Here is a 26276-nt window from a genome sequence, read left to right on the forward strand (position 1 = left end):
AAAATATAATCAAGTCCCGCCCTGCATGAATATGCTAATATAAGCGAAATGCATTGCAAATGTTGTTACATATCGTTCTGCTCTTTCTCTGTATCAGTGAATGACTAATGCACAGTGAAGGTCAGTGGATTTTTCAAGTGCAGTCACCATTACGCAGAAAATACAAGCTTATGGTGCGCAAGCACGGCGACCTGAAATCACCTGCTATCGCTGGCAGCCAGCTGCCTTTGGAGATCTCTCTCTATCCCGGTCCAAACTCAAGGCCATGACAGAGACTGAGCAGCACAGACCTGCTGCCACGTAATAGGGAATTAATTGAGATCATCAATATGGTATTAATCATTAAGGCACAGGTGCTGAGATGGCACTTCTGGCTGAGTGAGCTTGCTAGCGACGCGTGCATTTAAAAAGTTTGCCCTGCTGTTTGGAAAGTGTGTGTGTGGGAGCAAGATGGGAAAGGAAGGTCGAGACCGAGAAGTAAAGAGATTTTTATAGAGAAAAAAGGTTTACTGCACTGTGCTTGTATTAAAGAAATCGCCATCATTTAAACAACACGGATGGTGATGCTGATATGCAAATACAATGAATACAGAATAGAGCGTTCAAGCTTAAAAAAGCTTTTGCATTTAGTAGGAATGCATTAGCATTCCATTAAAAATATATTACATTATTTTTATTTTTAATTATTTTATGTTTTTTGTACTTTCAATAATATTCTGAATTCAACTGTCTCTTTAAATTTGTTGACCAACATGCAGGAAGAAGTCACACAGCAAATCGCATCAGCATGAACATCGATGCCATTCTGGTGAGCAAACACAAAATCCATCAGTTGCGTTCGTCCCTCGGCGAGGTGGGGTGTGGATGAACGTCACTCAGCGCTAATCAGGCAAACACAGCACAAATTGCAGCGACTACATTAAGCGGTTGGGCACGGCACGTCTCCAAACATTCAAGGGTGTCTAACTGGGCGGACATACCACTACATAAATTAAACATGGCGCGGCTAGATGGTGCTAACGCTCAAATGATGTACAGCAGTTGGGATCGATTCTGAGAAAGAAGCAGCTGGCTGAGCGCTGGAGAGGAGACGCGTGGCGTGCCTGAAAGCGGCCCGGCGTGGGGTCCTGCACCGCGCTTGAGCACGCTGCATATCAAACAAGCAGCAGGACAGGCATAGGAGTCTTGACAAGCTCACTCACAGACGGGCGTCAGGGCTGAGCTTATGAAAAGTTTATGAGTTCTGCTCAAAACAGATTGATTTGGGGTTAAAGCAAATACCGAGTCAAAAAACCCCTGAAGCTGTGATATGGAACTGGATAAAGAAGACAAAAGCAAAGAGAAAGAGTGCAAGATGGAGAATAAGGCTGTATGTGTGAGAGTGACCATGCATTTTGCCGTAATGCATTCATTGTGGCTTTGTCGAAATATCGTAGATTCGCAGCAACCACATGCATGGAAATGCGACTCTAGTGACTCAGCGTGAGGGTGTTTAACATGCATGGCCATATGTTTGACCTCTCTGACACTCATAGCTTAAGCCTGGAGGTCTGCGTGAGGTCACCGCAGGTGTGAAGCAGATGTGGAGAACATCAGCGCATCAGGTGAACCTAAAGGGCAACAAACACTGGCCTGTCAGTAGTCATTAGTCTGCAGTCTGTTTGGTGATGGCTTACTGCAGGTGCAGCATACAGCACTCAGTTTTATTATAGCGGTGAACTGGTTTATACAGGAGAAAGTTAAAATACTTTTTTTTACGTCTGACAACAGAGTTTGGAAGTTTCATCTTACTCTTACTATAAAAAATAGAAGAGAAACTCCTTAGGGGTTGTGCACACCAAACCTTTTAAACTCGACTGAAAACGGCTGGACAATGCCGAATGCCAGCTGTTTTTTCAGCTGAGTGCCAGCTTTCTTCAGCTGAGCGCTTTGGTAGCTTTGATACTTTAGCTGTGAGCCGGTTGGTTGCTGTGGTAATGTCCCGCCCCTCCTCCACTGTGATTGGACGGCCGTGTGAGAACTGACATTGACGAGCGGAGCTTTACATCCAAAGTTGAATATTTTTCAACTCTCGGCGCTCAGCGCTGAGCGCGGAAAAAACGCTGAACGCCGGTTTTCAGCGTGGAAGAAATCCGCTAGCTGCTGGCTTATTTGAAAAACGCAGAGCTTCCATTTGAAAACAATTGAAAACATGCGCCGACCGCGGGCGTAAAAGTTTTGGTGTGCACGCCCCCTTACAGTTCAAAAAGCATATGAGGAAGAGACTAACAAGCAGTTTGATTTGAACAAGCAGCTGTCTGGCTGCCCTGCCAATGACGCTATAGAAAAAGTGTAGTGGACGCTCTGACGCTCAAATGCATTTTCTTGAATCCTCTCAAGTGGAGGTTTCCACCTTCTGCTTGGTTGCCGCCGAACCACGTTTATAACTCATTAGTAATTACAATAAAGTTGAGCTGATTCAACTCTCCTCGTACACACAGTTGAATGCTTGAATCTGATTGGCTTATGAACGTTCTGAGGTGTGCAATTATTTTCTGGGAAATGCATGGCAAACCTAGTTCCAGGCAGCTCTCTTGACCGCATTACAGTTCCATATCACTTCACATAGTTAACTGTAATAATGAACTAACAAAAACAACATGACAGACGGTTTTCCGAGGCAATAACAGCGCTGTTTAGAGATGCACAAATGTTGCTCACCCTCTCTCTCTCTCTCTCTCTCTCTCTCTTTTTTTCTAATAAATTCATTAATAACTGCATTAAAATGCTATCAACGGCTCAAGCCTCCATTGCCAGCTTTAAAATGATGTTTTGAATCAATCAAAAAAGGCGTTGGATGAGACGTGGAAAAAATAGTCCTACTCACAATAGTGATTTAAGTACAAAAACCGGACGAATTCCTTTACATATGTCATGTGATCGATGTTTTGAGGTATGGTAACCATAGTATAAGCAGAATAATTCACTCCGTGCCGTTGAATTATTGAAAAATAATGCACACCTGAGGTGTACAGCCATTAATTCAATGGCCCGTCGTCAATTATTCCTTACTTCATAAGCATACCAGTATGAAGTTGCAGCATTCAGAAATACTAATTTGTTGGCAAAATCCATTAAGAGTCTGATAAAAGAAGCTAATTTACAAGAAAACATGTCAGACGCACTTAGAGGGTTTTGCATCTTCAGTTTAAAATTCATTTATTTCACTATGGGGCAGTTTCCTGGACAGAGATTAGACTAGTCCTAGACTAAAATGCCTGTAAGAGCTATCCAAACTGAAAACTCCTTGCACTGACACATCTTAAAATACATCAGTGCCCTTTGTTTTGCCTCAAAATGCACACAAGTAATGTTTTTAGTAAGGCATGTTTGTTAAAACTAGTTATATTTCATAATTAAACTAAGGCCTGTCCGGGAAACCAACCCTATATTACAATAATTTTGATCCGGGTGTTGGATAAAGGTGATTGAAAGATTCACTGTTCTTTCATATCGAGGCTGTGCTCCACATAAAACATCTCAGATTCACACTGTCCAACTCTGAAACAATAGGGGAAGTGATGTCATCAAATGCTGCTGTCTTCAAAGGGCAGGGTGGCTGGGGAGAACGACTCTTTGATGTAGCCCCTGGAGGGGCCCTGAGCCAGCCTGGTACAGAGAACAGAGCCGAGTCTTCAGAGAGATGGGCCCTGGGCTCTACGGATGCCCGTACACCCACCCACACCCACACACCGCATGATCAATGGCGAATCTTAATCAATCACAACAATGTAACCTCCCTACTCACTCCTCTCTCCTTAACCTCTGGCCTACCAGAGATAGATACTGTAGCACATGTGGGCATGCATAAGCATGCATTCAAAAAAGGTAAAATAGATTTAAACATTATCTGAAGATTTTGAGAGGTCCTGTTTCTCCTATATTTATATCATTTTACTGTTTATCTTCACCCTGTCTCCACTGTTTCATACTAAAATCTACTTTGATACTGGTCATTGCACTCAGGGGAACACACATACTAATAAAATGTATACTGTAGATTGAATGAACCAAATGCATATAGGGAATGTATCCGAAGTAAGCACCAATAATCAGCTAATCACAAAAATGCACATCAGATAATGAATTAATACCATAATGAAAGCAACAAAACTAAACAACAACATCCATTATAAATGCATTACACTGTTCACAATCACTGTTGTGGATAAACAGGTTTACCATAACCTCACTCATATCCTTCCCTTTTACTCAGTTAATAGTCTGTATGCTCTTGTTATGAACTGATGAACGAAGGAAGCGCTCGACGGGGGGCTTTACAGAGGTTTCAGTAAAGAGCATTACTTTAACAACGCATCTGCCTCTCACAGAGAGAATCAGTTCATACTGAAATAATTAAGGCAGTTGAAACAGCATCAATCAATCTACTGAGCATGTGCAGGAACCCACCACAGGAAGAGACCTCAGCTCAATTTGGTATCGTCTGGGGCCTACAGGCTAATTTGTTTACATCCATAATACATTCAAAGGATTTATCTAACTTGCAAATGAGCGTTCATTTAGTGGTCCGAGAGGTACTGTGGAGTGCAGGGAGCTGTGAATACAGAGAGGAGAGGTGTAAAAGAGCAAGAACAGCTGGCCGGGCGGGGAGGAGGGTGCGCAGGTGGATTTAACCCTGTAACACCCTGACTAGAGCTTTCTAGGTCATCTGTGCTCTGTGAAAGCATGTGAGCATTTATTAAACAGATATCTCATCTATTTGGATCGGATCGGAACAGGCTTGGATGGCGGCCATGTTTGAACGGCGACTAGTGAAGTCAAAGGCCACGCAGACAATTTCTGGACCCGTTTCAAGGAAGGCGTCTAAAAGGGACAACTCCATAACAGATTGTGTAGTGTCCAGACACGCTCTGATCATATGCCAAATGCCAGGATGACAAAATGTGTTTGTGTGGATGAGAGTTGAGCGAGGGGTCTCCTCTACAAAATGGCAGGGGCTGTCGTCGATGTCCTCTCTTGTCCCTTCTCTGACTCTTGGCTATGACAGAAAGCAGTTGAAAGATACCTACTTTAAAAAGAGCTACTCACACTCGCTGACAGCATCGTTGCTCATGACAGACACTCATCAAAACACACAACTACTGTAGTCACTGGATGGGCAAGAGCCAATGAGATTCAAAGTTATTGATGTGCCATCATATTTACCGCACTGATCTGGGTTTCCATTGATATGTGATGTATCGATCACCAATATTAATCGTTTTTGGCATTTATTAACCCACTGAAGTAATTTGGATTACGTTAATTATGGATGTATGTGTTTTTGGAGCTCTGACATATTAAGATGATGGCATGATGGCATTTTAATATAAAATTATTTGTCTGTGTTTAACTGATGAAAGGAAGTCATATACAGTACTGTGCAAAAGTCTTAGGGGCCAGTCACACCAAAAGCATTTATGGCAGTTGCAGGCGCCTTTTTTTAATTATATTCTATGGGCAGGGCGCGTTTGCGTTTTTTTGCTGCCTGCCGCGCACATGTTTTTGAAGGAGCGCTGAGAGCGGAGAAGTGCCCGACGTCATTCGCGTCTTTCCATAGTCCAATCGAATGAGGGGAGAGGCGGGCCTAACGTTGTGGTGAGGGAAGTTTACAGTTGCTTTGAAGAACCGGACTCCGCTCACTCTTTCCTGCATGTTTGTGCACCCCTCATCCTCAAAAAAAGGTCAGAGCAAGTGCCCTCTTTTTAAAGTTTCTGCTAAAATGAAGGTTAACAGCAAAAGAGCACTCACGCTTCAATATTTGATTGACAAGACAGCTGACTCGATGGTTGCTTAGCAATATGAAAAGCCGCGACGCACTACTCTTTTTTAGAAAAAGGCAGGGCGTCGCGCCTTGCGTTTGCAAGCGTTTAAAGCGCTTTTGGTGTGACTGGCCCCTTATGCTACGTTCACACCAGCCGCGGTAGAGGCGTCAAGCGCGAGTGATTTTAATGTTAAGTCAATGTGAAGACACGTTGACGCACGTCTGGTGGTCGCGCGGCGCGAATGAGACATTTAGCGCTGCGCGGTAGACGCTATTCCGCCTTATTTGCGCATCTAGTTCACGCGAATGGCGCAAATTGAGCGTTGCCGTGGCAAACGTGCAAGTTGAAAAATTTAATTTAACGCGCAGCGTTAACCAAACAAGAGCTTTCTCTAGTAGTGACGTGATTACAGGAAGCGAGCAGAGTCTCAGAAGCACCTCCCATGACGTGAATTTCCACGTGAATGTCTCGATGACTAGAATTTCACGCGCGGCTTTCACGCCCGATTGAAGCAAGTAAACTCAAAATGTTCAAGCAGCAAGCTAGATGCGGTAGACGCGATTTTGATGACTCAAACGTGGGTGGTGTGAACCCACGGTTAGGCCACCATGCCAAAATTAGATGTGTTGTTTTTGCAATGCTACGTGTTCATATATAATTGTTTCTCAGCCTCTTTAATAGAAAACATTCAAAAAATACAAGAAATGTATATAGTACTAAAACGTGTATAAAAATGTAAACTGATGTGTCAAGTTTTTAAGGGTAAACTCCCCTTCCACTTGAGCAATAGCAGGAAACTGCAGGATCTCTTAAACCTAAATAAAATTCAATCCTAATTTCTAATTATAAAGATTCGTCTGCATTGCGTCACTGTCCTTGCTTGCGGCAGAAGTTGAACATTTCTCTACTTTTCAAAAGCCAACGCGTACAACAGCCAATCAGATCGCCTTTTGCAAATAACCTAGTTCAGAGCCAGCCAATTACATTTATGCAAGACCAGAAAACAGAGGAGCATGTGTTGCGGCCACTGTGATTGGCTGTTGGCCCACGCTTCAGACGTGCCTTCCGTCAAGCATTAACGCTTACGACCCGTGTGAATATACTTTATGTGCAGAGACAACTATAAGTCATGGAGCATCGTACAACTACTGATAAACAAAGCAGAAGTATCACAGCAAAAAAAAAAAAAAAAACAGGCGGCATTCGGTGTCCTCCAGGCATTTTCTGCCGCATTTAAAAGCTTTGGTGTGCACACCCCTTAGCCTGCGTATCTGGGCATCCTGATTCATCTGACACACCAACACTGTATTCAAACTAACATCTGACCCAACATATGGTGCAAGCTTGAAGTGAGACTATCTTTTTGCCTGACATTGTCTATTGGTGTGGAAAATACAGTTGTGCAAGTGATAAAAAGTCAAAGAAACAAAAATGGAGATGGACAGAAATAGAAATTTGTGGAAGCGGACACCAAATCTGAGGATCTTCAGAACTTTAGTGAGTCTGATGTCATGCTGAGATTCAGTCCTGTAAATTGATGAGCTTCAGGCCAGACATTCACACTGTTGCTCAACCACCAACATGCATAAAACAACGAAGACAATATGTAAACAACTCCCTAACAACTTTGTGACCACCTGCACACTTTTTCACAACACACGTCATCTCTTAGCTAGACCTGTTCTTACAGATGCCTGTGTCTACACCCGTCCCGGTCTTCTCCTGCTGAACGGATGGGGTCAGTGTCGCCCTACCACCACACGTGCTACTGCGTGCGCCTCAGCAAATGCTGAGCCAATATCTTACATAGATATGGCAAGGGCACTGATGAGAGCGAGCGAGAGGGACAGAGAGAGAGAGAAAGAGAGAGAGACAGAAAGGATAAAAGAGAGGAAAAATCAATACTATATCTCAACACTAAGCACAAACCAAGCCAGAGCAGCAGGAGTGTGCAGCTTGCTACATAAACTGGACAGCTTCATCAGGTTTTTTCAGCACACGAAACACACACACACATTTCCCTTCATTTCAGCCAGGCTGAGGAAGGAGTGCGTATGTGCCCGCTGGAAAAGCGTCTCCGGGTGCCGGCTGGCTCAGGGAACGAGCAAACTAATGCCACGCCTCCATTTCCTCGTCCAAACAATCTTTATTCCCCATTCCTTCTCACAAACACACACATAGACTGCCCGAGCCCTCAAAATACCCACTCTAAAAATAGCCCGCAGGGAGGCGTCGGCCCGGCTATTATTATTACACGCACATCCCGCCCCACCCCTACCAAGGAAAGGGACGAGACTAATGCTTTTTCTGGTGCAGGCAATTAAAAAACTATTTGTCACCTGCCTAGCGCTGATGTTCGGGCCCCTGGCACAGGATTATAGCCCAGAGAGCAGGGACCCTGATCAGACCGACCTGGAGTTGAGATGGACAAATGAGGGATGGGAGGGAAGATAGAAGGACGGCTGTGGAGAACGGGCCTGGGAGGGTTGCTGATTTATACAGACAGGTTAATACCAGAGCAGCCAAGCCTCTGACTGCCACTGCCATCAGGAAGTCATGCAATATTTAAAGCCCGGCGAATTAAAGACACTCTCAAGCTTCGGGGCCAAAAAATAGTAATGTATATTTTTGAAACCCTCTAACCTATTTGTAGTACAGTCACATATGCACAACAAACAGACACGTACATGCACAGGGCGTGAGAAGCATTGAAACACTTTTTAATACCTGATTTTATCTCCCGAAAACGATGCAAGGAGAGATCTTTGCCAAATTGTTTAAGTTGGTAAGTAGTAAGCAAAAATAAAATTGGCGTAAACGTCACGTACATAATATTTAGAAATAAAACAGATTTAACTCCGCATCCCTTAGACTTACAAACGTCTTGCGTGGTTTGCTCAGTTCCTTTGTTACCCCACGAATTTTCGACACCCACATGCAAATGCCACTGCCGTTTCCATGATCAATACTTGACTAGTCACAAAAAACGAGCCACCGACAGATACCAGATCGCACAAAAGAATGACAGAGAGCCTTTTTTAAAGGAGCATCTCCCCCACCAGCCACTTCGAACAGGAACCTGGCACGTCTTTGATTGCTCCATTCAAGCCATCGATTCGGCCGCAATACAATTAGCAATGTTTTTCAGACACGTCGTACTGAGATCCAACGGGAGCCAGCTCAATCTCCTCAGAACGGCAGATATGTCATCGCTATCACGGTACAATTCTGCATGTTATGGCAGCAGACGTGACTCATAACCCAAACGGGGCTGACCGACTGAGCACATCTCCTCGTCCTCTTCATCATCATTAGCGAGATAAAGCAAGACGAAGAAGATCTGCTGGAGAATAAGAATAGAAGAGGCCGTTGAATCAGTTATGGGTTTTGTTGAGGAAGAGCAAAGACCCAAAGCTTTTAGTTTTATCTTTCTCTATCATTTGTGAGGGTGCAAAGAGCACAGACGCTCCCTCAGGCCTTCTAACGTGCAATGGAGATGGACCAGCAAAAAAAGGCCATCAAGGCTCTCTGGGTGTAGGGCAGGGTGCCAGATTCAGCTTCTGAGAACGGTTATGGTGGCAGTAAATAGTCCTGTGGAGGTGGTTTATGTGTCCCCATGTGGCTGCCCCCCTCCCGGTTTCAGCTCTGACACACCCTGCATTGCTAATTTACAAGGCAGCTTGTTAATGGTGTGTGATTTACGATGCTCATTTGAATCTCTGATCTTTGCCTGATGAAATCATCGCATTACAGCGGATATACGGCTATACTACACATAGACACATGCATACGTACATAACTGCAGGTGCCACCCCAGACGATCCATTCTTCTTATTTGTTTTTATTTATACTATGGTTTGAGGCAACTAACAAGTACATTTACATAAAACATGATGTGCATGAAACACAGCAAAGCCAAGTTTAGGTCCTAAAATGTAGCACAAGAAAGATTTAGGCCAGCATATCTCACGTGAAATCGAATCAAACCTACACAACATCTCAGAATTCAAAACAAGTTCAGATGTGTAGACTGTGTAAATTAGACCTACACATCGTTTTACAGAATGAAATTAAACCTACTCAACATATTTCTTATTAAAACGAAACCTACACAGGACCTCACACCACACAAGCACATCCACAGTGTGTGAGTATTTCACTAAAATTGGGTAATTTCGACTAAATTTGAGGTGTAAATTAAACGCTAGAGGCAGAGGTGGCTCTCCACTTTATTATTCATAGCTATTTGTTTATTTACAGCATCAAAAATGGTCCCTAGTTGTCACTACACTTTCACAAAGTACACATTTGCACCTACAGGTATAGAGGTTATATCAGTAACTCAAAGATACACACTGGTACCAAATGCATACAGATCTGTACCCAAATGGAACATATTAGGGTATTGCCCTTGTGACAGCTATAGGGACCATTTTTAGGTCATTTTTTCTGACAGTGTAGATCGCACTATAAAACAAGACCACGATTTAATCTAGAGCAGAACACACTTTATTGTCACAGAGATATTGCTACCCATTCTCACAAAATTATGTACCTATAGTCACGTCATTTTTTGATTCTTTTCAGTGATACTGTTACGAATTTCCGAGTTTTTTCGTGATCGTATCAGGAATTTCTGTTTATGTGTCATTGTCACGTATTGGTTACTCAACTGCTTTTTCCTATTTTCAAACCATTGTCGCTTCGGTTTAGGGTTAGATTTGCTGTTTGAGTTAGGATGTCACTTAAAGCAACACTAAAGACTTTTTGCTCTTTGCTCCCCCTACAGGTTAGAAGTGTAATTGTTCATTACCACTGTCGTAAATACTGCAGCATAGCTGGCTCTGATTGGATTGTGGGTCTGCCGTAAAGCAAGTTTTTGTAGTTTTCACTCGAACTACAGGACCACTACCCGACGGTTGGAAACTTCTTTAGTGCGGTTTTGGCCAATAGAGGGCTGCAAAGCGAATGTGAAAGTGCCATTCACCCTGTTTTGAATGGATGAACCACTGAAACTTTTTTGGAAACGTTATTTTAAGGTAAAAAAAACTCTTTGGTGTTGCTTTAAAGTATTGGTTTATATTCTTTTTTCTAATTTTTTTTATTTTTAAACCATTGTCGCCTAGTGCAGTGGTTTTCAAACTGGGGGCCCAGTTTTATGACATTTTTTGAAATACATTAATTTATCATGAATTCTGTGTAATTAAATCTAAAAAAATAAGGCTACTAACCAAAATCAGTACTTTTTTGTATAATTTAATGTTTTTTTATTAAAATTTTGAGTTTTAGAACAGTTTTTTGTCACAAATTTTCTTTGGGGGGCCGCGAAGGAATGTACCTTACACAAGGGGGCCGCACGCTGAAAAAGTTTGGGAACCACTGGCCTAGTGTTTGGGTTAGAGTTGGGTTTGGGTAAGGATCAGGGTTCCCACACCTTAGTTAACTTTAAATCCAAGGACCTTTCAAGGACTTCCAGGTCCAATACCCTCAAATTCAAGTACTAAATGTGGGGACACATTTCAAGTGAGAGCAAGGTTACAATGTGTTACCTTTTAAGATACATTGTTAGAGTTCCCTTTCGAGGGAACTCACGCTGTATCACTGCGGTGACACTTTGGGGACGCCTCCAGGGGTAATTTGCGTCTGAATGTGTATATCAAATTCAACTTCCACGACAAAGACAGGGTGACGCGGGAGCCAGGAAGTATATCGCTATCTGAAATATCTGACCATGAAATATTGCCAAAGACGGCGTTACAGGGACGGAGGAAGTATGGCAAGGGAGAAGCAGCGTCTCGTGTCCTTCTCAGGGAACAACAGTTACATACGTAACCCGAGACGTTTTCATGTGTCAAACACAACTATGCAAAAAAGCTTTTTGGTATGAATCAACATTCGCATACAGAAGATATAAGCATTTAAAGCGAACAGTTTAGTACGGGTGCTTAAAAAGTCTAGAATTTCAATGATATTATCCTACACTACATAGGGAATAATATGGATTTTTTTTCCCAGAAAAACTTCTTGCATAAAATAGATTCAAGCACTTTCAGTGACATGTATCTATGTATGTATATTTTCAAAAACTTCCCAGGGCCTTGTATTTTCCCCCAGATTCACAAACTTTCAAGCATTTCAAGGACCCGTGGGAACCTGAAGGATATCATTTTATGTAAATCTAACCCTAAAGCGAAGCGACAATGGTAAGAAAATACGTGACAATGACACATAAAGAGAAATTCGTGATACAATCACGGAAAAGAATAAAAAAATAATGTGACTATAGGTACATAATTTCGTGTGACTGGGCTGAATATTGATGATCTCTCCTAATTTCTCACTCAGACGAAGCTGTTACTCCTCAGGACCAGTCAAAATCTTGAACTGATGTAGCAGTAACTGATCTCCAGTAGTACAAAATTGCCAATTACAAGAATTGGAGTCAGAGCATTACTTTGTATGTTGATGAGCCCGGGCTTGCATGACATGTCCAGAGATTGATACGAAAGTAAGTGGACTCGAATTTGGGGTAAAAAAAACGGTAAAAACATCACCTTCAAACTTTCCTGTCTCTCACTGTCATAATTTGTGATTTCTCTTTGTAATGAGAATATCACAACCGTCACATCCCCCAAAGCTAATTGGGTCTCTGATTTGTAATCAGTGCTGGACAAACGTGAGAGTTCTGGTCATTAGCGTTAGTTGCATGCTGGATGCGAGCTGCGTGTCAACACATCACAGCGCAGATCAGAGCACTCCAGACACGAGTCCTGCAACCGCCCGGCCACGCGCACACACTTGTAAACGTAGCCGTCTGCCAACTGGCCCTGGTGTGTCCTATTGATCTGCCTTTGCTTACCGCCTACCGTCATCTGACACTTGCTCACCCATAGAAATTACAGGCAGCACATCAGAAGGTAGGAGCGATCACAGAGGTCTCTTCCTGGCACTGATAACATAGGAACACAAATCTTAAACAGGAAAAGTCTAAGATGTGCCAACTCGGATTTGGAGGACATACACATACACACTGTTAAATCTCTCAAAGCTGAAACGTCTGGGACATTTTTACCCCCCCACAAACACATACATACACACACACCTGCATTCACACGCGAACCAACATGTACACGCACAAAAGCGAGTTAACCAGCCAACAGAGCGTAAAGCTTGCGGTCTCTCCAGACAGCATCCTAATAGAACAGCCGTGATCACGCTCAAGTGCCTGCGTATTTCACAGCCCATGAAGAGCCATCAGTGGTGTGTGATGTGGGCTGCTGGGTCTATAGGTAAGAGTTGGATTAACACAATAAGGCAGGTCAATCTCCAGCTCTAATGTCCCAGACGCACAGAGGGAAACGGCCGGACACACTCGGCTGCCGGCGGCCGAGCGCTCAATAGCAGGCTGAATGTCAGTTTGGCTCACTGGCGGACTCGTGCCCTTTCACAGAGCTCTGAATTATTAAGCAGCCATCTCACATCCTGTCTCTCTCTTTGCCCTGGGCCCATGTGAACGGCAGGAGGAGTTGTGGGCAAAACAGAAAGAGTGGAAGTTGGCAAAGGGGTCAGTCGGAAGGAGAAGCAGATCCATACTGCTGTGACTTATATATCATAGACTTATCGAGAGAGGGAGAGAGAGAGAGAGAGAGAGAGAGAGAGAGAGAGAGAGAGAGAGAGAGAGAGAGAGAGAGGCAAATTTTGGCTAACTTCTGTCCAAATACTCCATAATGATATTGGATGGGGACCAAATGCTGCCAAGCATTTTAAATGAATCCGGAAAGACATGAGGGTGAATAAAATCTTTGCTTTACCAAACCTCAGTACTAAAGGTGCCGAACTTCAAACGTCTGTTCCATTAAACCCAAGGTATAGTATTCAGGCAGCAAGCTACAAACATGTTGACAGTTTAACTATCTTTGCTCAGCAACTGTTGCTCAGCAGTTGACCTAAAAGAGAAAGCTGACTGTGGTAAAAGATTTTCGCCAATGCCTGCTACATCACTTCTTGCTACGATGCTGAGAAAGCATTACATACTTGTGTTATGAAATGCACTTTAACACATTTCATGAATCAACCACACTAAATATGGCGTGCTTATCATGTACTGCTCATCCAGTTGTGTACTGTATGTTTGGGTCTAATCTTAAAGGGACACTCCACTTTTTTTTTAATCCGGCGTAATAATCAAGGACTTTGCTGTAGTACCATGGCTGCAGGAGGCGCAATGATATTACGCAGTGCCTGAAAATAGTACCCTGCTATTGAAAGTAACCAAGGGGACTACTTTCAGTCGCTGAGTAATATCATTGCGCCTCCCGCAGCCATGGTAAATAAAGTGTGTTCAATACTTATTCCCTGTCTCATTTCAATTTATTTATTATGACTCAACTTGTATACTTAAATGTTCTGATTTCTTTGTATGAAAAGCCAATATTTGGCTTTGATGGTTACATCTGGTGGAAGTTTTGTGTCAATAGCCCACTTAGAAGTCTCCTTACTGATAAAAATGCTGATGTGTCAAATACTTATTTTCCCGCTGTATACTGTATACGGGAAAGTGTGGGAAACGAGTGCCCATGTGAGTCAAAGGGTATGGGCTGAGATAGATGGAGATGGGAGAACAGCTGAATCACAATGTTTAGAAATTGGGGTGCTGGTTTAAAGTGGACCAGGTGTAGGTGGTGATGTTTACAGATGACGAGGGGAGGTCCTGTGAGATTTACTCTGATGTGGCCTTGTGTAACACTGACACAGCAGCTATGCTACATAGCGCAAACCCATGCAAAGCAAAATTCCCACAAAGAACCTGAAACAACTTGCAAAGTTTGATCAAGGAAGAAAATTCATGTCTTCATCTATGTTCTACATAGATTTTACTCTATGTGGGGCATGGAGAAGTAGGACAATAGGCTGGCTAAAGCAACATATAGAACAGATGGCATTTCGTATGAGGCTTTTGCAGCACGTATGACCTGAATGCGTGCAAGAATGCGGATGAGTCAAGAGGGCATCTATATAAAGTAAATACATGTGCGCACATCAAAGCAAAAGCTTTTAGATTTTTAGAAGTATTTTACCATTCAACAAAAATGACATCTTTACATAAACCTAATACCAACATTCTAGTATTCATATCAGCGCTGTATAATTCTAGCTGATATCTATCCAGCCTGGCCGTTCCTCTGCTGTAGCCGCAAGCCACAAGTCCTAAGACTTTTGAATCAATACCCAAGCACTGATCCAAGCGACAGCATAAACTTTCAACTTACCACCTCGGCACCTCATAACAGACATTAATCCCACGACTCTAAAATCAATACGCCATCATCTCTCTTTTGTGTATTCAGCACCCTAAACAATCCAGCAATAACAAACACAAGCAAACACGGCCTGTATTAATGTCCCCATCCATTAAATCCGTCTAATGAAGCTTTGACTCATAAATGACTCTGTCTGGGAGCGTAAGCAAAGTTAAATATACATTACTTGGGGCTGGAAAGTGTGCGGTCAGGGGTGCATCAAATCCACCACGCGTTTGGTGTGGCCACACAAACAACCGGCTATGAATAAATAAACGGAGAGAGGCACCCACCCGGACACAAAAGACCATTCTGCCTCGGGCTAATTTACACCAACCCAGCGGCTACAGGCAAACACAGAGAAGATGAAGAGATGATGGACTTCAACTTTTCCTCATCAGTTAGGTCAGAAAATGGAAATGTCCTGTTCAAGGCACCTTTTGCTGGTAATATTGATCTTTAGAGTCTGACGTCGGCATGGGAGTGGGGTTAAAATGCAGATGGATGTGAGCTTTGATAAAATAGTTTAACAAGTTTGTTTTCAGCACCATGGACAGCTGCACACAATACTGCTTCATGCCAAATTTAGTGAGTTTGACATCCAGCGAGTGTGTAAACAGATAGTGAAAAGAAAAAACTTAGTGTCCATCTCTTTTTCTATGTAAGCAAGCTTGTTTAATTTAATGAGCATGTATGTGAGGTGAGACAGTGAGATGTATGCTTCATGCAGGCATCACCCCATCCACCTTATTCTGATCCTTAGTGAAGAAACCATCAATCATTTGGGGAAGGCTCCAGAGGAAGCGAGAAAGAAAGAGAGAGGGAGAATGAGAAAGAAAGAGAGAGAGAGGGGGGAGGGTGTTGGTGCATGTTTGCTGCCAGTTCCCTGATTAATCTGGACAATATTCTGTTTTATGAGTCATTTCATTCCCCCAACATAGCTGGGCTCTCTTCCTCCTCCTCCTTCTCTTCTTCTCACCCACAATAAAGAGGTCTCTGCGAAGGCTATTGACCGCTTTCTAAAGATCTGCCAGGCTGCAAGACAAATGAAGTGTGGCCTCACATCCAGCCATATTAATATAATAATGATATCCGGCTCTTTGTCCCCGGCTGCCACACCGCAGCCCTGTACTGCAAGATTTGATGAAGGAGAGCTGAGGAATTACATTCGATTAGCACTAAACAAGAGAACGGGACATAGAACGATTAAATCAATCAAGTGAGGGACAAGTATAGACACAGAGGTGTGTATGTGTGTGTGTGTGGCACACGGAAAGATAATATACCCTTAACGAACTGAATCTCTAAACAGCCATTTGCACTCCCAGCCATTCCATGAGTGAGAACTTTTTAGGCGCAAAGGATGCTGGGTAACCACAATAATACATCTCCTCAGCAGACCTCCGCCAGTATGCAGAGTAAAAAGAGAAGCGGCGTGCAATACCGCCGAGACGTGCCTGGAAGAATGAGCCGCTATCTGAGGGAAAAGCGTTTTAAACGAGAGCAAGAGGAAAGAAGTGCAGAGATTCCTCCTAGGCTTTTTTTCTCATTACCTCCTCTCCTTTTCCCATCTTATTACTGAGACTTTCTCAGTAAAGAAGATCTAGGCTGGATAAAAAGGCCGTCACACTCGCAGTCTACGTTCTCTCTCAACCTCATCTCTTCTGCTCTCCACATGCTCCCCTCTCACTTTTTTCTCCGTTTGTGGTCACATTTTCTGAAATGTAACTTTGTATCATCGCTTGAGACCTGGCCGTGCTGGGTTATTTTTGGATGGGGTTATGTACACTCTCAGCGGCTGTGTAACCTTTGTGAATCTGCTCTCTGGGAGAGCGAATCTGAGGTTGTTGCTCTATGTGTTTGGTAATAGTAGGGCCCTATAAAATCCGTTTTATTTTTTCCAAATTCCGTTTTATTTTTTCACAAATTCCGTTTTGTCCGTTTAAATTTGTGCAAATTCCGTTTTAATTTAGAATTTTTAATTGTAAAATGATTTTGGGAAAAACGGGATAACACGATTACTTAATGACTGCAAAATATGCATTTACACGCACGCACGCACACACACACACACACACACACACCCACACACACGTGGATGAGAGAGTGCATGTATCTTTGCATTCACAGTGAACGAATGTTGACAAAACTTACAAAATAACAGCTCTCCGGTCACATAAAAGTCATGAGGGAACTGCTCGGAACTAAGTGCTTAGCGTCGAATTTCTTAATTTTTTGCTGACGAAAGCAGTGTCGTGGAGAGCCGCTTCGCATGGTTTCAGTGTTTTGGAGGGGGGTCTAAAACGACGGGAGGGGGTGTGTCGCTCAGATTTTTTCCCCTGGTCTGCATTTCCCCCAGACATACGTTCTTCTCCCACACAAAAACAGAATTTTATTCAAAATATGTAAAATTCCGCCAAATTCCGCGTTAACACTAGATTCCGTGTTAATTTGCCAATTCCGCGATATTGTCCGCGATTCCGTGATCGCGGAAATTATAGGGCCCTATAATAGGTATCCTGGAACAACCTGATTCATTACTGGAGACACGGAATGAGCTCGGAGGATACTGAGAAGACTATCAATAATATTTTTGTGAAAACACAAAAACCTGCATTTAGAAATCCTTCTTTTTAATAAGTGCTGTCTTCCGATGAACTCTTAATTAACTCTCTCCCTGGCAATGACGAGTTATCTTGTCAATTAAAAGAAACATTTGCATAAAAAATGTGTTCCTGGTTAATTTTTATGTTAATCTGCAATACAGTGATTATCCACTATTTGGCTTACCCAATTTATGAGAAAACTGAAGCCAAAACATTATTGACTAATTTTAAACTCTGTGTATGTTTTGATAATTGTTCTGAACCTGATCGCTAACAAAATTCCTGCACAAAAATGCAATTATTTTAGCTTTTTGCTAAAAAAAATATTTTTAAAGAATTATTTAATTCTTTAAATAATAAATTAAAATAATAGATATTTATAATATAATAATTATTTATTTAAAGAATTATTTAGAAGTTTATATGCAGATAAAAAAATATAGATAGGATGAAACTTTTTCCCCCTGTTTTGTTGTTTGTTTGTTTGTTTATTGTTTGGGGTCTGTTCTTTCCTTTGATATATTTGTATGTTTATATATTTTTAGAAGAAAAATTTCCAGGAAGACATTTTGTGAAACTTTTGTGAAAATCACAAAAAATGCTGGCGGGCAACTTTTTAAAAAATGGCTGGCGGGGAATGAGTTAAGTATGCTTTGTGCCACAAGTCTGAAAACTAAGACTGTGTGCTCTTACTTTTCCAAGCAAGAGTTCTTGTATTTTTTGTGCACCGGATGAAAATACCCATATGTTCCTAAATCACACTGAGGTATGGACACCGAGAGGCGATATATGGAATGGGTACTTTTGATTTGGGCCAGTAATCTATCACCCAGAAGACCCAAAGCACCATCCAGTATACCCAAGCACCCGCATAACGAATGCCCTGAGCACCCAAAACACCCTAGCATCACAGCTGTAAATTTGACTTGGTCAAGCACAACTCCGGTTTCTTTTGAAAGGTGTACACTTAGTTATTACTTTGATTGATAACACATAAAACTTTACAAAAGCATACAAAATTCAAATCTAAAAAGATAAGCTCTCAGATAAGCTACAGAAATAATATAATTCAGCATTCAAGCATGTAAATTATACAATTTAGCTTAGTAAGGAAATCAGGTGTGTTTGGATATAAACACGGGTCATCAGATGCTGATCAAACTCATAAGTGTCTCCAAAAATCCTTAAAGCATGAATACCTATAGCCTTTATGGTCTTTAAAAGTCTTCATTTGCATGCAGTTCCCTGTCCCGCCCTGTATCTCTGCCTGAACTGGGCTTTAGTTTCGAGGTTAGCTTTGATCAGTCATTGAGCTCAGTCTCCTTTGGACTGATGGGCTGTGTTTTATCTCCCTGCCTGCCTTCATTACATATGAATCAGAGTTAAAGGAATGCTGCTCAGCTTCAAACGAAAAGTGCAAAAATGATGGAGGAACTACAGCAGGTAACAAAGCTTTTTCCTATAGGTGTCAAATACTCTGGCAGTCTTACCTGTAAGAGCCAGTAGCACCTGCGGTGGAAGGTGGGGATGATGGAGGAGTGGACGTAACAGCCATACAGACACTGGAAGAGACACAGAAACATATGGTTAGTTCAGAAAGCAGCGGTGGTTCACCCCAGCAGGTGACCACATCTTGAAGTCAAAGGGCATGGCTATTTTTGAAAATCAAAGGACAGAAAGGGGTTGGAAGAGGTTATTCAGGTCATTTTCACCCAAGGGGAGATGGCAAAAAACGTAGTTAAAAAACTTTGTAGTGCTTTAAAAAAAGTTATTTCGGTGATGAAGTGTTCATTAAGCTTGCAAGCAGACCCGGGTTTAACTAGTAAAATAACATTTTAACAAACATCTCATTTATCATACCATTTTCTAATAAATTAAATAAACCAAAAATATTTGGCCAGGTGTACGGTGATGTCAGGACTGAAATGAGTCATTCAATTTTGGCCTCGTAGGGAAAACATCTGTGATGCTGCGCCTTTGCCGGGTTCCGGCTTTCTACCGAACACATTGTTTGTGAGCACTCAAGCCAAAGAGCTTGGCTCTTTCTTGAATAAATCAAATATCCATTTCTATGGTTACGGCTTCTCTACAATGCACACAGGGAATATTTATTTACCTGTGGAGAATTGGAAACCAAAGCAGTCTGGGTGCAAAAATAGACACACACACCTGCACAGATGCATGTACACACATGGCCACAGATACATGACCAATTCAATATAATGGATTTTTGTGTTCTAAGGACACTGAATATGATTACGGCTATGCGTCCAGTGTTGGTTGTTTGAGACCAAACCATAGTGTACAGATGAAAATTACAGTTCAGTTCAATTGATTGTATTTTTATAGGACTTTTTATGTTGTGGTGCCCACGGGTGCCCGCCAAAGCACATTCTATTAATAGTCTCAATTGTAATATTTGAAGAGTTTGGTTCCAAAACGCAATAAATCCATTTTGACAAATTTCGGTAAAAACGTGTTTTCTATACCAAGAAAGTGACAAGATGGAAACCACTATTTTCTGTTACAAACTTTCACATAGCATCTTTAGGTTATAAAAACATAAAAAATTCAAATCCATAACTTCATTTTCAAAGATTTATTATAAAAACGAATGATTTATTCCACAAAATGCAATAAATCTATTCAATCAAATGTGCATTCATCTTTGCCATTTTATATTCATTTAGTTGAACAGTTGTACACACTGATTAAAACAATAAACATTAATGGCATTAATAAAAACACTTACTTTGTCATATTAAGAACACTGTCATTGCTGCAGTTATACTTGACGTCAACGCTTAGCATTTTTCACAGCGATCAGCTGTAAAATGTTTTGGTCCTGCTCGATTTTCGTTGACTTTGAGTAAAACAATGAAAAGTTTTTCATAAGATCCCCTTTGGTCAATGTGTTAGCATGATGCTGTCGGGAGAACAAGCAATCGTCTCCCGAGTGCGTCTCGCGGAAATTATTAGATGTTGATGGCTTACGTTTCTTTCCCGTCACAGAAAAACATCACAGGTTTATCAATGCAATTAAAGTATTATTTTGTTTTGTTTGTTGATCACGAAGTACAAAGTAGATGAGGAAAACTAGGACTCAGTGTACTCAGCGCGCCGCCATTGTTTGTTTACATTGCGTGGAATGGTGCACTGTAATTTCGGGAGCGGATTTATTGCGTTCTGTAAAAAAGAAGGAGTGACGTTTATCGCATTTTGGGAAAAAAGGGAGAAAAGATGACAGAATAACAAGGCGGATATTGGATTTTGCGTAAAATTAACAATTTACTTTTAACTACTGACCTGATATAATACTGATTTTGGCAGTAACTCATTTTTTCCAAAAATAGCGTTTATCGCGTTTTGGAACCAAACCCTTCGTTTATTTATTACACATTTTTACATTAGCTTGGCTTGGTTTAGGTATGTTAACATTTTAAACAATACTAAAACATATCAACAAGTAAAATAAAATAAAATCAACAAGTAAAACAAAGTTTTGTGTAGACTATATCAATAAGTAGCACTCCAGATTGTTTTATTCATTGTGGTAGCCCTGCTCACAAAAAGTTGGAGACCCCTGTTAATGTTTCAAAACAGCTTTACACAAATCAGAGCCTTGGCAAGAAACATTGATGGCAGTAAAGAAAAGGGAGAAACCTTAAGAAAAACCAAATGTTGGAAAATGAAAAAAAAAAACTTATAGGGGTGGGCACTATGTCCAAAATCAAATAACATGGTATCAGTCATTTTAGGTAAAGCACTGTGTGTATATATGAAAATATATGTTCGCAATATGGTAATTTTTTGCACAAGTAAACAAAAAATGTGCTATCAAATAACAATTTTTAAAAAACACAACTATAGTACATACTTTACAATGACAGATAATTAATTAACTCTTTCCCCGCCATTGAAGAGTTATCACGCCAATTAAGAGAAAACATTTCCCGAGTTTTTACTGTAATCTGTAATTCTGCTATTATCCACTAGATGGGGCTCTTACCAATTTATAAAAAACTGAAGCAAAAACAAATTTTATAATTTTTAAACTTTGTGTATGTTTTGATAATTGTTCTGAATCTGATCCAAAATGCAATAATTTCAACTTCTTACTCAAAAAAATTTGGTATTTTTGAAGAAACCTACCCATATTCAAGAGGTTTTAAAAAGAGAACAAATGAAGATAGGATTAAAGTTTTTTCCCATTTTGTTTGTTTGTTTGAAAGCAGATGATCTATTCTTTCATTTTATATATTTGTATGTTTATATATATTTATAGACGAAAATTTTCCCGGAAGGCATTTTGTAAAACTTTTGTAAAAATCACAAAAAAAAAAAAAAAAGTCTGGCTACAAGTTGATACAAAAACAGGTGCTTCACAGTTGGCTATTTATAACTATTGAGTTATAAACCAAAGACTAAAAACTGTAGAGGTTTTAATTCTTTATGAAACTGATGCCTTTTCAGCTATTTCAGGTTTAGTATTCAACTTTTGCCAGGCACAACCCTATCTGGTTGCCAAGTTATTTTATCCAACGATTGTATTCAGTGAAATTTTTGGCCACCACCGTTACGAAACATTCAGATAGGATGAATTATCCTCAAAGCCGTGGTAAAACAGCCAATACTGTATATGCACACCTGCTGCCATCCATTCCTCCATATAAGAGAGAATAAAGAAGGAAAAGCCTTTAATGTCAGACTTTTTGCATAGACATCTCTCATTCTCTGATAGTATATGTATGTGAATGTGCAACTGTATATGTAGCAGGCTGAGAGCTTTGAATGCCTGTTCCATATTATTGACAGGTGTGTGTGGTTCCTCGCTGTTCATCCTACTGTGTGGACTGGAGAGTGAATAAATTAGCCCCGGGCAGCTTCTGTTTACTCAATTTGAGAAATACACAAAGTGTTCAGCAGACATAAACAAGACACCTGGGCTGTGTCAGACCATAGCACCTGTCAGCCTTGATACGGGAATCAATACAAAGCATCCATTGGCTACACACAAACCCACTCTACAGGTAAGCACACAAACAATCCCAGCTTGGTCACCAGCACAAGGCACATCTTGCATGCTGGTCCCAGCATGGAATGCTGATTCCCAGTATAAGATCCGGGCGTGGAATGCTGATTTGCTGGGGGATATGTTGTCCAACAGCTATGTCATGATAGTGAACAGCATGACAGTACAGTGTTGGTCTTCCATTCACACCAAAACTTAACCAGATGCATGTTGGTTTCAACTGGATGCTATATTTGTTATAGTATAAACCAAAACTATTGATGATATAATACACACAACAAGGCAAATGAGAAAATCAAAACTCCTAATGCAGACAAGCTTATCAGTAATTCAGGACAAATATCATTCAGCACTGTGCCGATTCTTTCTCAAGGCTGTGTGGCAATGTGACAAACTGACAATGACAGAAGCCATTATTTGCTGTCTGTGGGCTGTGACAAATGAAAGCACATCAAATGGCAAGCAATTAAAGGATAATTATATTCCCAACATTACATAGGACTTTTCTCCATTTCTCAATCTGACTTATTCTGTCTCATCCGTTGAAGCAACAGCAAGACTACAAATTGCAAACTGTTCTCGATGTACATCTAAAGCTAAATTTTTACGTGATGTCACTGTTTAAAAGAACGCATTTTTGACCTATACCCATAATGCACTTAGGTTTAGGTAAAGATTTACATGTGTTACCGCTTAAAAGTTGCATTGTCACACAGTTGAATTTTGATGGTGGCAATGAAGACATGCCAATTGTGCACACATTCACTGGAAGCGTAGCGTGGGACCATCCATCAATGCAGACAGGCAATGGAGGCCAACCTGCTGAAGATGAGAGACTCCTTCATTAGGCTATAATGATGTGTGAAGGCACTCTTAATCAGACCATGGCATCTTAAGTATGTTGCCAATTTGCTTTTTTATGATGTGGCGATATGTGCAAAGTGATATATATGAGGATGCTTAAAATGGACCTTGGTCAGGATTGCAACTATATAATTTAACATGAATGCAGTGAGGAGGTGAGGTGACGATGCACTGTATAGTATGAGGTTAATGTAAACATTTGCACGACAAACTACCTCTATCACATAGCCTTTTTCTAATAAGCTGTTGAACTTTATATGCATTGGGTTGGAACTCATGCACACAGTAGTGGTGTTGTTTTATCAGTTTTTTATTCTCAGAGTAACGCTGTGTAAATGAGATGTTGCTATAAGTGATGTTTTAAAATGAGAATCTCTTCCGAAGTTGAAGATGAACTCAAACTTGGATTTTCAATCCAACATTATTTAACTTTAAAACAGAACAATATGACAACAACAGCATATACAAGTAACTGTGCCTGAATAGCCCCCTATACCCTTAAATAGTGCACTATTTTAGGAAATATCCATTTTTAGTGGTGTATGAAATCATAGTGGACATAATTGAGTGCACTCATTTAACCCCACAGTGCACCGCAGTAATGAGTGTAAACTGATGTACACTCAGAGCTAGACGCTACTCATCCACTGAGGCTCACGGCGAATTAACTCTCGCGTCTCGGCGGAAGGTGGTGTCCACACTACAGTGCTTTCGGTGAGTTTTTTCATGCACTTGTTCGACTGAATCATAATGTACACTGTAAAAAATTTGCTGTAATTATGCAGCTGGTTGCCAGTAACTTACTGTAGAAGATAAAGACTGAAAATGTTTAATGTCCATTTAACTTTGAACAAACTGTTGCCAGTAAATAACATAAATGTAAAATCTACAGTAAGTTACTGGCAGCTAGTTGCCAGTAATACTGTAATTTCTACAGAAATATTTTACAGTGTAGGGAATAATGAATAAGGGTATAGGCAGGGACGGACTGGGGCTAAAAAACAGCCCTGGACTTTTTCCCAAATAGGCCCATCATCCGGCCATTCGCCCCTACCCGTGCACAACAGACACTAGGATGTCCTGATACTATGCCACAATACTGTCAGACTATCAGACGAGGTTATTTAATATTTTGTCAATGTCATATTACACTTTGATTTATATTAAGACTGTGAAATAATGAAAATGGTGAGGCCCTATTAATTTTGTCTGTAAAGCTTTTACAAACAACCACCAGGTCTTTGCCAATTCCACAATACTAAACACAAATATGAAAGACAAGGAAAAACTCTGATGGAAGACCGACAGAAAGTGCAAGCTAGGATTTTTTGGGTAAACTTAAATTTGGTAAATTATGTTAGCACGTTTAGAGTGGTAGCAATGCATGCCTGATATTTTCTCGTTTAATTCAATACCTAAAAAATGTATTCATTGTAGCAGAAAATGTAAGCTCAGTACAACCCCTTATATACAACAAAGTCAATGAAAGAAATGAAAACCTATGCAATAAGCTGGATGTCAAAAAGATGACACCCACATCAATTAATTTAATTAGAAACACTGCAAAAATGACTTTCTTAATAGTTTTCTCAGTTTTTCAGTACATATAAAAAAATCTTAAATCAGGATGCATTCTCTTGATGAACAAAATAATCTAAGAAAATAAGTCTAGTTTTTAGACAAAAAAATATAAAATTTAAGTTGTGCTTAAAACAAGCAAAATAATAGTAATAATAATAAATAATAATAATAATAATAATAATACTAATAATTTTTAATTAATTGTTGGCAGATATTTTTTGCTTGTTTTAAGCATAAATTCACTTAAATTTTATATTTTTATAATATTTTGCTGATTTAAGAATTTTTAGATATTTGTACTGAAACAAGATAAAAATGGTAAGTAAGAAACTCATTTTTTTTGCAGTGAATCCACAACAATAAAAAGACAAAGACATTAAAAAAAGGTCTTGTGCCCGTTTTTTAATTTATAGATAACAACAAATAAGATTTTAATGATATTTTGACCACTGAACTAGGAAATGTCCCCGGTTTTCATTTTAAAAATCTGGTCACCTTACTGTATGAACAAAATGACAGTATGTATACTGCAAAAAAAATATTTTCAAGAAAAAACTTTCTTAGTATATTTGTCTTGTTTTCAGTTAAAATATAAAAAAAAACTTAAATTAAGATGCTTTTTCTTGATGAGCCAAATGACCTAAGAAAATAAGTCAAATTTTTAGACCAAAAATATCAAATTTAAATGATCTTGTGCATAAAACAAGCAAAAAATTCTGCCAATGGGGTAAGCAAATTTTTCTTAATTTTTTCTTGAATTTAGCCTTTAAGAAAAATTTGCTTACCCCATTGGCAGATTTTTTTCCACTTGTTTTAGGCACAAAATCACTTAAATTTTATATTTTTAGTCTAGAAATTAGACTTATTTTCTTGGGTCGTTTTGCTCATCAAGAAAAAGCATCTTAATTTAAGAATTTTTAGATATTTTTACTGAAAATACTAAGATTTTTTTTTTCTTGAAAATAATTTTTTGCAGTGTATTGGTTTTATGTTTCCACTGTTCAATCGCGCCTCTCTCTCTCTCTCTCTCTCTCTCTCTCTCTCTCTCTCCCTTTCTCTGTCTTTCTCTCTCTCTCCCTCATACACACAC

The 26276-nt window shown here is 40.3% G+C and overlaps 1 protein-coding gene across 12 annotated transcripts in view; it reads right to left on the reverse strand.

Annotated features, from left to right (window-relative positions):
• The window catches only part of camta1a (calmodulin binding transcription activator 1a), a 489649-nt gene that overhangs the window by 67189 nt on the left and 396184 nt on the right, over positions 1–26276 (reverse strand). For all 12 annotated transcript variants that reach the window (XM_073875407.1, XM_073875411.1, XM_073875408.1 and 9 more), the window contains one exon: positions 19200–19271. In XM_073875407.1, coding sequence (XP_073731508.1) covers positions 19200–19271 — 72 coding nt within the window. The remainder of the gene's footprint in view (positions 1–19199; positions 19272–26276) is intronic.

The sequence above is a fragment of the Misgurnus anguillicaudatus genome, chromosome 13, assembly GCF_027580225.2.
Source record: "Misgurnus anguillicaudatus chromosome 13, ASM2758022v2, whole genome shotgun sequence".
NCBI lineage: Eukaryota > Metazoa > Chordata > Actinopteri > Cypriniformes > Cobitidae > Misgurnus > Misgurnus anguillicaudatus.